General features: G+C 36.4%; 1 protein-coding gene across 3 annotated transcripts in view; it reads left to right on the top strand.

Annotated features, from left to right (window-relative positions):
• The window catches only part of G2E3 (G2/M-phase specific E3 ubiquitin protein ligase), a 67,580-nt gene that overhangs the window by 30,787 nt on the left and 24,436 nt on the right, over positions 1–12,357 (top strand). For all 3 annotated transcript variants that reach the window (XM_044231599.1, XM_044231600.1, XM_044231601.1), the window contains 3 exons: positions 136–237; positions 4,020–4,144; positions 5,293–5,458. In XM_044231599.1, the coding sequence (XP_044087534.1) occupies positions 136–237; positions 4,020–4,144; positions 5,293–5,458 (393 nt within the window). The remainder of the gene's footprint in view (positions 1–135; positions 238–4,019; positions 4,145–5,292; positions 5,459–12,357) is intronic.

Here is a 12,357-nt window from a genome sequence, read left to right as displayed (position 1 = left end):
GGAACATTATATATATGTGTATATTAATATATATAAACACATGCATTATATATATTCACACATTTTACATATATATAAATACATATATGTTCTAATTTCTTGAAGTCTATTTTCTAATTGAGAATATATTTATAGTTGATGTCAAGTGGAATTTGGCAGAGAGGTAAAGAAGAAGAAGGAGTTTACGGTTTTCTAATAGAAGACATCAGAAAAGAAGTGAACAGGGCTTCTAAACTGGTAAGTAAATTGTTATACTCATTATACTTAATACCATAAATATAATCATACTAGGGAAGTTTTTTCTGTTCTGGAAACCTAAAAGACTTTAATTTTACGTTCAAATGCTTATTTTTGTCAAATAAGGTAGGTTTTAGAAGAAACTGTTGTAAATTTTAAAAGAACTATTTGCAAATTTATAAAAAAGGGTTTTTTGGATAAATTTTAGAAGAACTATTTGCAAATGAAAGTGAGATTAACCAACCCTGAACAATGTATGTGACAATGCTATTTTCACGTCCTTATTTTATTCCAACCTATCCATCATTTCACCCACTTCTACCATCAGAATAATGACCATACTTCTACTCAGTCAACCTGGATGTTCACTTTTCATTCTTACACCTCATTTGTTGGGTTGACATGATGGGTTGAGGTGAAAATTACACAGCTGTGCAGACCAGTAATTTATGATATCTCTGTCTTTTGTGGGCATTCTGTGACATTGTGTACCTTTGTTCATTGCCTTCTCATGTTATTCAAGATAAGTATTCTACACTTTAACCCCTTATTCATTTAATTGTAGTTTGTGAATCTTCTCTTTGATACCTACTATATGAAATACAAGAAGAGGATTTTAGGTTTCCATTTGGTTTGAGTAGGAATGAGTTAGAAAATGATAAGATTAAAAAAAACGAGAATGGTGTAAGTATAGGGAATTTTTTTCAGAGAATATAGCTGGAACTGATGGTTTCAATGGAGGAGCAGTTTTGGGTAATGAGAGAATTCATTATTATACTGGAGTAGTGATAGAAGGTATTGACCCATCATAGTTGAAGGAGTCAAAAGTTGTCTCATCAATGTAGAAGTTGTTTACAATGGTAGCAAGATAATATATATATAAAGGTGCCAAAGTGTGGAGGAAGCTAGTAGGTGGCAGAGCTTAAATAGCATCAGGCTCAAAGGACCAGATTCTTTAAAGTATGAAGGCAAATTTGTGGCCTACAGCCTGCAACAGAGAACTAAAATAATGTTCTGATCCCCCCCCCCCACACACACCGCTCTTGCCTTTTTCCATATCCTCCTTCTAACCCTTGCCAAGTCTGGATGAGAGTAAAGGGGGATGGGAAAATAAGTAACTTCATTCAAGAAATCCTATCAGGGAAGCAACCATATAGAAACCTTTATTTTAGTTGAGGCAAAAAAAAAAAAAAAAAAAAATGGAGGCAATTATTTTTGAAGATGTTGAGGATTCTGGGGACCAGATGGTAAAATAGAGGCTATGGGACACAAGAGAAAATCTTGGGAGAAGGGTTAGCAATGGCATTTATCTAAGGACCATGTGAGAATATTTGTATTAAAATTCCTCAACCTTCTGATGATAGTGAACTTGTGAAAGATGACCTCAAAAGGTCTCCTTGCATTTTGGAACTATCTGGGGGCATTTATTTATTTATTTATTTATTTTTGAAGATTATTATTTTTTTTTATTAACATGTAATATTTGTTTCAGGGGTACAGGTCTATGATTCATCAATCTTACACAATTCACAGCACTCACCATAGCACATACCCTCCCCGGTGTCCCATCTCCCAGCTGCCCCATCCCTCCCATCCCCTTCCATTCCAACAACCTTCAGTTTTGGAAATACCTGTTTTCTTAAAACATCTGAATCCTCTCTGACTATATTGTGAACCCTCCCCCTTTTAAGATTATTTATTTTAGAGAGCACCAGCAGGAAGGGTAGGGGAAAGGGGAGAGAGAATATCAACAGATACTGCACTGAGCGTGGAGCCCAAGTTGGGACTTTGACCCTACAACTCAGATCATGACCTGAGCTGAAACTGAGTCGGATGCTCAACCTACTGTGCCACCCAGGCTCCCTTGTTGTGAACCTTGGAGAATATCTTTATCCTGAAGAAGTTGTCTCCTTTTGTTACATTAAGCTAGAGTTCCTTATGTCAGTTTACTGGAAGAGCCTCATGTTGGTAAGGTATTCTCCAGTAATCTAGTGTTAGCTTCATGGGTGTGTGTAAGACTATATAATCCCTTCATCAGTGACCGTTTTATAATGGCTATTTCAAGGGTTCCAAGATGTTTTAGATACTGCTCTGTATCTTAGTAAAGACTGAATCATCCAATAGTCTTTGTGTTCATATACCACTGTTTTATTTTAGTTAGTGGCAGCAGTACTGTATTTTTTTCCTTTGAGCTACCATAATAAATTACCACAAACTGAGTCATTTAAAACAGAAGTTTGTTCTCATAATTTTGGAGACTAGAAATTTCAAATCAGCCTCTCAGAAGGATTGGTTCTTTCTGGGAGCTCTGAGGGAGAATCCCTATTTGTGCTTCTCGCCAAGTTTCTGGTGGGTGCTGGTAACCTTTGGCATTACTTGGCTTGTGGCAGCATAACTCCAGTCTCTGCTTCAAGCTTCACATGTTCACATGGTCTTCCCATCTGTGTGTATATGTCTTAAATTTCCTTCTCCTTTAACTTATAAGGACACCAGTCATTTGATTACGTACCACCCTAAATCCAGGATGGGTTCATCTTGAGACCTTTAACTTAATTACATTTACAAAGACCCTGTTTCTGGGATTCTTGGGTGGCTCATTCTGCTAAGTTACCACGCTTGGTTTTGGCTCAGGTCATAATCTCATGGGTAGTGAAATTGAGCCCCAAGTTGGGCCCTGTCTTTGGTTGTGAGTCTGCTTGAAGATTCTGTCCCTCTGCTTCTCTCCCAACTTGCACAGGCGCTAGCTTTCTCTCTCTAAAATAAATAAATATTTAAAAACAAAGACCCTATTTATATATATTTTTTAAGATTTTATTTATTTATTCGACAGACAGAGATCACAAGTAGGCAGAGAGGTAGGCAGAAAGAGAGAGAGGAGGAACCAGGCTCCCTGCCAAGCAGAGAGCCAGAAGTGGGGCTTGATCCCAGGACCCTGGGATCATGACTGGAGCCGAAGGCAGAGGCTTTAACCCACTGAACCACCCAGGCACCTCCAAAGACCCTATTTCTAAAGGAGGTCACATTCATAGGTACCAAGAATAAGGACTAGAACATATCTTTTGTGGGGGATGAGGGGTATCACTACGTAATCTGTTACGGGTATGTAATACTCTTTCATTTGGTTAGGATAGGGTGAGCCTAGCTGATTTATTTTCACAGATTGGTTTTTAGTGTTGTTTTGCTGTTCTCGTTGATGAATATTTCCTATTTATGTGGTTTTTTTTTTCCTTTTTTTTCTTAAGATTTTTATTTGACAGAGATCACAATTAGGCAGAGAGGCAGGCAGAGAGAGAGAGCAAGGGAAGCAGGCTCCCCGCTGAGCAGAGAGCTTGATGTGGGGCTTGATCCCCGGACCCTGGGATCATGACCTGACCTGAAGGCAGAGGCTTTAACCCACTGAGCCACCCAGGCATTGCCTCCTATTTATGTGTTTTTTTAATTGAGATTTGAGACTTTAATGTATAGTCATTATATTTATAAACCTTTCAGCTGAAAATATTTTAGCCAGTTAGGAAGGAAAAGAAGTCTCTCTGTCCAATCCACAGGTTAGATTAGAGATGACTCTTACCAGAAATTGTTATAGGAGTGAGTCTTTAGTGTCTTTAGACTGTCTCTGGGTAGAACAGTTTTTTTCAGAAATTGCTTTAATAAACCATCATCATAGCTGTTGTGTGATGAAAATAATTTTCAGATTCCCCACAGGAATATTCACTTATACCTTAGTCATACTATATTACTCAGATTTTGTATGTTAAGACCTCTGTTTTCATACTTTCTTCTAGAAATGCTGTATTTGCAAGAAGACTGGTGCTTCAATCGGCTGTGTTACACCCCGATGTAAACGAAGTTATCATTTCCCATGTGGACTTCAGAGAGAATGTATTTTCCAATTTACTGGCAATTTTGCGTAAGTTAATCATTGAATATAAAAGATAAGTGTTAAGGAAAAGTGGAAAATGGATATGGATATCCCAATGATATAAATCCTCTGTAAAATTTCTTTTCAGAGCTGTACTGAGGTTTTTTTTGGATTGCTTCCCTCTTCCTTTTTGGAGCCATCTCTATCTGCAAAGTCTTGGGAACTGCCAGTCTTAAATGGGCTTAACAATTAATATTTACCATCAATTTTCAGCTCTAGAATATAATATGAAACTTAATTTATTAATATTTTAGAAAAATTTCCAGCTTACATAATTCTAGATTTTTATGTCACTCTTTAGATTTATGGTCCATTCTTCTTCCAAAGGCCATATGTATTTCTCATTGAGTAAATTGAAGGCACTTAAATTTGGTGGAGTCCAAAAAAATTAATATTGTGCCCTGGAGTGCTCCTTATAATATTTACTTTCTGAGTCCAGCTTTAAACATCAAGATTTATGAATTTTAGTATTTGATTTTATGAATATTCTATTTCTTTTAGTTTTTGTGTTCTTGACTTATGGATTGTTAGCATGTATAAAACTGGACTTTAGCAAATGGAAATAAATTTAGTGGGTTAGGAATAGGCTTTTATTTATATTTTATGTTACATAATTAAAATATTTCTTTTTATGTTCCCTCTTTAATTTTATGTAATATTGAGTATAATAGTGTTGCTAACAATATTACATAGAATTCTCAACACAATACTAGTTACTGAAATTCTAGGAATTAAGTCTTTTTTTCTTTTTAAGATTTTATTTATTTAAGAGAGCAGTAGCAGGGAGGAGAGGGAGAAGCAGGCTTCTCACTGAGCAGGGAGCCCAACATGGGGCTCAATCCCAGGATCCTGGGATCATGACCTGAGACAAGGCCAGATGCTTAATCAACTGATCTACCCAGGTGCCCCTCTATGAGTTAAGTCTTAGCACCAAAAGGTTCACATTCTGAAAGTCCTGCTCTCCTTGGTCATAGTTTGTGAAACTGATTAAGAATGCCAAATTTCCAGTCTTGTAGGATAATTATGAGGGATATACAACCAAGTTTCCTCTTATAAATGTGAATTGTAATGCTATTGCTAGCCTCATTGTGTTTTGTAATTTATTAGGTGTTGTTTTAAATAATTTACATTTTTAGGTCATTCTGTTGGAAACATCGACCTGTTCAAATAATTACATCTAATAATTATAGAGACTCCTTGCCATGTACCATTTGTTTGGAATATCTTGAGCCTGTTCCAACTTACAGCATATTACGAAGTCCTTGTTGTAAGAATGCTTGGTTTCATAGAGACTGTTTACAGGTAAGTTCTTTTGTAAGCTTTTTCTGATACAAAATTTGTTCCTTGCTGATTTGAATTTTATTTTATTTACTTACTGATTTATGTAATCTCTACACCCAGCATAAAGCTCAAACTCATGATCAAGAGTTGCATGTTCTTCTGACAGCCAACCAGACACCCCAACTGTAAAGAGTTGACCTGTGTCAACCTCTACTTGTAACTTAAAAACAGCTTTATTAGAGCATATTTTACATACAAAATTTGTTCTATTAAAGTGTACAACTAACATTTTAATAAATACTTTAGAACATTACCTTTAAAAAAAAAAAAAAGAACACTACCTTTTAATGTATATTTACACTTAAAAGTTTTTGTTGTTTTGACCTAAGGATTTTGTTTGTATTTCACAATGAATAAAACACAGATTTAATTGCCAAGTTCATTTACATATTTAAGCTTAGAAAACCAAGAAATGTGAAATGATAATTTAGCGGGAAGCTAAAATATTTAAATGTTGAGGCCTTTTAAAGAAAAAAAAACTATGGTAAACACTTTATCACAGCTTCTTGACAGGGACTGATTACTGTTTATTGAATTAAAGGTATTCTTTTTGAAAGCCACCTTATATGTCAAACCTGACATCCTGATGTTTTGATTTTTTTTTTTTTTTTTTTAAGATTTTATATAGTTATTTGAGAGAAAGAGAGAGCATGAGCCAGGGAGGGAAGAGGGGAGGGGGACAGGATGACTGAGGGTGAAGGAGAAGCAGACTCCCTGTTCAGCAGGGAACACGACTCAGCCAAGGGAACATGACCTGAGCTGAAGACAGATGCTTAGCCAACTAAGCCACCAAGGCACGCCTAATAATGAGTTTTTAGGCAAATATCATAAAACATACAACATTAAACACTTGAATATTTATTCGATTCAGAAAATTCTTGAAGATTTTAGGAAGAGCTTACTTATTAATGATATCAAATGTAATAATGTACATGTGTGAAAGTGCCAACTGATAGACAATTACAGTTAATAGAATGCCAAATTAACAAAGAATGTAATTAAATTTAACACTTTTTTAGAGCTTGACTTTTATTATTGTTTAGTAAAATAAAATGTTATTAATGATTACAGGTTATTCACAGAAGTATTTTTGAAAGGTAGGAGATGTTGTAAATCCCCTTATATTTCAAGAAAGTCTTAAAAGTACTAGTAGTAGTCAAAGTACATGAGTGAATCGAACAATAGACAGTAATTATGCCACTTCTTAAGTAGTGATCACTCAACCTAGTGCAAAATATACTTTCAAAATTATAGTTTATCCTACTAAACCTCTGCAGTTTCACTAGGGGTGATGTCCCCTGCCTTTGAAGTTACAGATCTTCTATGCCATCTTGATTATATGTAGAAACAGAATATTCAGTATCTTAATGGACCATACTTTATAGCACACACGTGGATAGAATGAGTGAAGCACAGAAGTTGAGTATGGGATTTGATGCTGCTGCCTACACTCAAGGTCTGTTGGTACACCAAAAGACCAGAATGTAACGACTTCAAAGAGAACTTGACATTCGCAGGAAAAAGCTGGGTAAACTAAAATCTGAGGTCAATGAAATAGAAAATAATCTAATTCAAAGGCACCTGAAAAGATCAAATTCCATATCCCAAATACTTTCACTCAGAGAAAGGCAGCAGTTGAGAATCTGTAGTAGACAACTCCAGATTAACATTAACAAAAGAAATTATCTTTTCAGGTACAAGGACCACATTTTATTCTTAGTACTATTCGTAACTTTATGACAGAATTGGATTTGTAGATCCTCTACCACTAAAACCCAAAGATCCAGGGTCCACCATTAAAACACCAAGGACTCATTTTTTTTCTTCCCTACCCCCCCAACCCTCCACCCTGCCTCTCAAATTCCTCATATCAGGGAGATCATATGATAATTGTCTTTCTCTGATTGACTTATTTCGCTCAGCATAATGAAACAAGATGGGATTGGGAGGGAGACAAACCATAGGAGACTCTTAATGTCACAAAACAAACAGGGTTGCTGGGGGTATGGAGACAGCTGTTGGGTTTTGGACATTGGGGAGGGTATGTGCTATGGTAAGTGCTGCAAAGTGTATAAGCCTGACGATTCACAGACCTGTACTCCTGGGCCAAATAATACATTATATGTTAATTAAAAACAAAACAAGGACTCAAGACACAGAAAATGATGAGGGGTCTCCATGGAATTATACTGCCTGTATTTCTTTGAGTCATCCTTGACTGCCTCAATCTGCTGTGAACAGTGAAAGATGCCAAGGCATTTCTGAGCTAAAAGGCCCTATATCTCTAAAATCACATCTGAAGTTCAAGAAACTAGTCTGTCATCAAAGTTCTACAGCCTCCTAGGATTTTGTCAAATGGAAGGTGTGGCAAGATCGTGTTCTGGTAATGTTAAATAACAGCCCACAGAGGTAATAATACCTCAGTCCAATGTCATGGACAGTTGAAATTCATCCCGTGAATGGTAATCTGCTGAAGATTTGATTGCCTGCTGCCTAATCATGTACAGTGTTCCCAGGAGCCCATTGTGGATAATTCTCAGTGTATTAATACCTAGGTGTTCCCAGCACCTTTTTTTTTTTTTTTTTAAATTTATTTGAATTCAAGTTAGTTAAGGTAAAGTGTAATACTGGTTTCAGGAGTAGACTTTAGTGATTCATCGCTAACATATAGCCCTCAGTGCCCAATACCTTTTGCCCCTCATGTCACTACTGAATTTTGATAGGATGAAGGAATAGAACAGTGGCTTGCTTTCTTTTTTAAGATTATTTGAAAGCTAGAGTGATTTGGGGGAGGGGACAGAGGAAGAACAGGGAGAAAGAGAATCCTCCAGCAGACTGCCTGCTGAGCCTAGAGCCCAACATGGGGCATGATCCCTGGACCCAGCGATCATGACCTGAGCCAAAATCAAAAGTCAGCCACTTAACTGAGCCATCCAGGCACCTCATACCTTCCTTCCTTCCTTTTTTTTTTTTTTAAAGCTTTAGGTGAAACACTACTTACATTAAGAAACAAGGTTTAATTCTTTAAAAACTGCTGCCTCATGGTACCATTGGACAGGGGACAAACTTCATGATTTCCTGGTACTCTTGGCCGTTTCTTTGTCTTCGCTAAAAATGTCTCCACTCTGTGAAGCCAGCCTGCGTATAGGGTATAAAGATGAGAAGGAAAGCAGCATGCATTGTCTATAAAAACATACAGTGAAATATCCCAAAGCTCTTGAGTTTAAGTGATTTCTTTTCTTCTTTATTGTTTTTTTCTATTTCTATATGTATAGTGCAGTAGTCTTTTGTAAACTGATTTTCTTTTCCCCTTTTAGTGATTAAGCATGATCGTGTCCCTTTTTAGGCCTTACCTGAGAGAAGAAGTGCCTTAAGATAAAATTTTTATTTCATTTCATTTAGTGAAATGAAACTGCACAAGATAACTTTCCTCTACTTATTCTTACTTTGCCCTTGTCAGTGCTGATGTTCTATGAAGATGCAGACAGATGGTGCCCAGTGAACTGCAGGAAATATTACAAGACTCATGTCTATAAAGTCACACCATATATTGACTTTAGCAGTAGCTGACACGACACAGTGTGAATCTTCTACAAGGAAGCTTAAAATATCTTTAACCCAATGATAGAGCAACAAGGTTAAGCTTGTTTCATCTGCCTGGTGTCCCACAGAACTTTCACAAGAAATTACTATTGGGAAAGTACGGTTTTCAAAACCAGCAATAGCAGCAGTACCGACAGCCTTGGTTTCCAGAGAGGTTTAAATGCCTTACTGTTGGGACCCTCATATAACATAACTTGATGGCAGTATCATGTATTTGTAAAACAAAGCTAATCATATTTAGGACAACTGAAGAAAAGCTGGAAAAAGCAAAAGCAAAATTTGAACACTAAAGCAACCTTAAGCCATCTCTTTATACTGATAATATATTTTTATAAAGAGCAAATATTCAGATGGCCAGAAATATATATAACTAAATAGAAAAAAAAATAACTGTACATTAAAAAATATTATGAAATTAAATATCCATACTTACAGTGGGGTCAAGGGAAGTGCTGAAAATGTAACAAAAGGTAGGAGATCATGATGACTATCATGCAAATGGATATTTTTAAAATAAGTAGGATTGTTACAGGTCATTTATATAAGTATCAAAGCCTTGACTTCCAGGCTTTGCATCTGGTATATGGGAAGAAGTATGACAATTCTAGTTAATGAGACCATAGAACCAAAGCCCTTACATATGTGGTGCATTTTGTTTTAAAACTACGCCTTCATCTGCAGTCTGTGTGAAGATTGATTAAACTATTTTTACTAATAAAAACATAATTTGGATAAAGAAAAGTACTTGATTAATTTTTTGCATGAGGCTTGAACTTTTTTTTTTTAATATTTTATTTATTTATTTGACAGAGGAAAAGATCACAAGTAGGCAGAGAGGCAGGCAGAGAGAGAGGGGGCAGCAGGCTCCATGCTGAGCAGAGAGCCCAATGCGGTTCCGATCCCAGGATCCTGAGATCATGACCTGAGCTGAAGGCAGAGGCTTAACCCACTGAGCCACCCAGGCGCCCCGGAACTTTTTTATATTTAGGATTATTCTGTTAAAAGTGTCAGGATGAAGCCTATTTTGTTGGCTAAATTTTATAAATTTTATTCTTTCTTTTTTTTTTTTTAAAGATTTTATTTATTCATTTAACAAAAAGGAAGAGTACAAGCAGGGAGAGCAGCAGGCAGAGTGGGAGGGAGAAGCAGTCTCTCTGCTGAGCCAGGAGCCGGATTGGGATCCATCCCAGGACCCTGGGATCACAACCTGAGCTAAAGGCAGCCGCTTAATGAACTGAGCCACCCAGGCGACCCTATATTCTGCTCTTTCTTATAAAGAAGTATTTATAAAAGTATCTAGGGAGTATAGTTCATAAATACCATAAAAAATTACCTTTACCTAATGAGGAACAATTTCACATTGTATGAGAATTTTACAAAAGTAATTTATCTTAATTAAGAGTTTGTATTTGAATGAATGTAATTGCTGTCAAATATGTCATCTTGTTAATTTTATAAGGGCATGTTATTTTTCAAAACAATTAAGATTTGCCTCAGTCAACAAATAAGAAAATAAAGAAGATTTGCTTCAGTTATTTGTTAGTAATGAAATGCAGAGAGGTTCTCAAACTTGGCTCTAGTATTCATAGAGCTTTTTGTGAGCACTGAAAATACCAAATTTCTAATCCTGTCATTAAAAAATGAAAATAGAGGGGCACCTGGGTGGCTCAGTGGGTTAAAGCCTCTGCCTTCGGCTCAGGTCATGATCCCAGGGTCCTGGGATCGAGCCCCGGGTCGGACTCTCTGCTCCGCAGGGAGCCTGCTTCCTCCCCACCACCTCTGCCTGCCTCTCTGCCTACTTGTGATCTCTCTCTCTCTGTCAAATAAATAAAATCTTAAAAAAAAAAAAAAAAAGTGAAAATAGGACGCCAGGGTGGCTAAGTGGGTTAAGCCCCTGCCTTCAACTTAGGTCGTGATCTCAAGGTCCTGGGATCGAGTCCCGCATTAGGCTCTCTGCTTGGCAGGGAGCCTGCTTCCTCCTCTCTCTGCCTGCCTCTCTCCCTACTTGGGATATCACTCTGTCAAATTAATTAATAAAATTTTTTAAAAAAAGTGAAAATAATATCTTACAAAAATGTAGGTCTACTTTATGCAAATGTAAAACAAAATCACAGCCACATGGACACTTCTCTATGACATAAATATGAACATGCAGTTGTTACTTGATTAGAGACCAGTAAGAACTAATTCTTGAGTCATGTTCTATAAAGGAGCTACAGTGCTTTTCCATTTTGTCACAAGTCTTAACTGTAATAGTGAATGGAGGCTATCGTGTTATATAAAAATACCTGAAGAAAAATATTTTTATTCTCTGAACTTCATTAATACAAGAGTTGAAGGAAGAACAGTCCTATAAATAGAATGAGAATTGTAGTTAGTTAAGCATATTTCATCATTTGTGGCCTCTACAATGTTATATACATTGGGATTTTATAAGGAGAGAGTGCAGATTAGTATTTTAAAGCTAACTTCTCATTCTGTGTGTAGAGAGAATTGCTACTATTGTTCAATTTGGATTTCTCCATCATTGCAGTGGTCTTGTATCTTCTTTATGCCTTATGTTGTGGTTTTTGTTTTTGTTTTTGTTTTGTTGGGTTTTTTTTTTTTGTGCTCCATACTAGGCACTCCCTTGTATCATATCTATTTACTAAGATCTTGATATCTGTGTACAATTACTACTTAAAGGCCTTTTAGGTTCAGAAATTTCAGTAACTGGTTGCTTTCCTCCCACATTCTTTGTGGGTATGTCCCACTTGCGACTAATTTTTTTTGTTTTGTTTTTAATTTTATTTATTTAAGTAATCTCTGCATCCAGTGTGGGACACAGACCCATGACCCCGAGACCCAAGAGTTGCATGCTCTTCTTCTGACCACTCCAGCCAGGTGCCCCGCTGCTAGTGCTTTTTGAACCTGAATTCTTTTGTTTTCTTTATCATTCATAAACCATCCCCAAGTCTATCAGGTCTACCTAATAGATATTTTTTGTATATCTTTTTTTGTTCCTAACTTCTGCCTTAAACCCTCTGTGATATAACTTTAGACACTTAAAAAAAATAACTAGACTTTTGAAGGGGCCTACTAACTGGCCTTTTCTCCTGTATACCTTAATCTATATTAATTCTTCACATATAATACTGGCTTTGATTTTTCTAATCTCATTACTGAGTTAGACACATAATGTAATTGCCATTATGTAATCCCTAAGCATATTATTAATTAGTTCCCTGATCATGTCATACTCTTGCCATAGAGACTTG

This window comes from Neovison vison, chromosome 13 (genome assembly GCF_020171115.1).
Source record: "Neovison vison isolate M4711 chromosome 13, ASM_NN_V1, whole genome shotgun sequence".
NCBI lineage: Eukaryota > Metazoa > Chordata > Mammalia > Carnivora > Mustelidae > Neogale > Neogale vison.
Note: the sequence above shows the minus strand (reverse complement) of the source record. Positions and strands in the feature narration are given on the sequence as shown.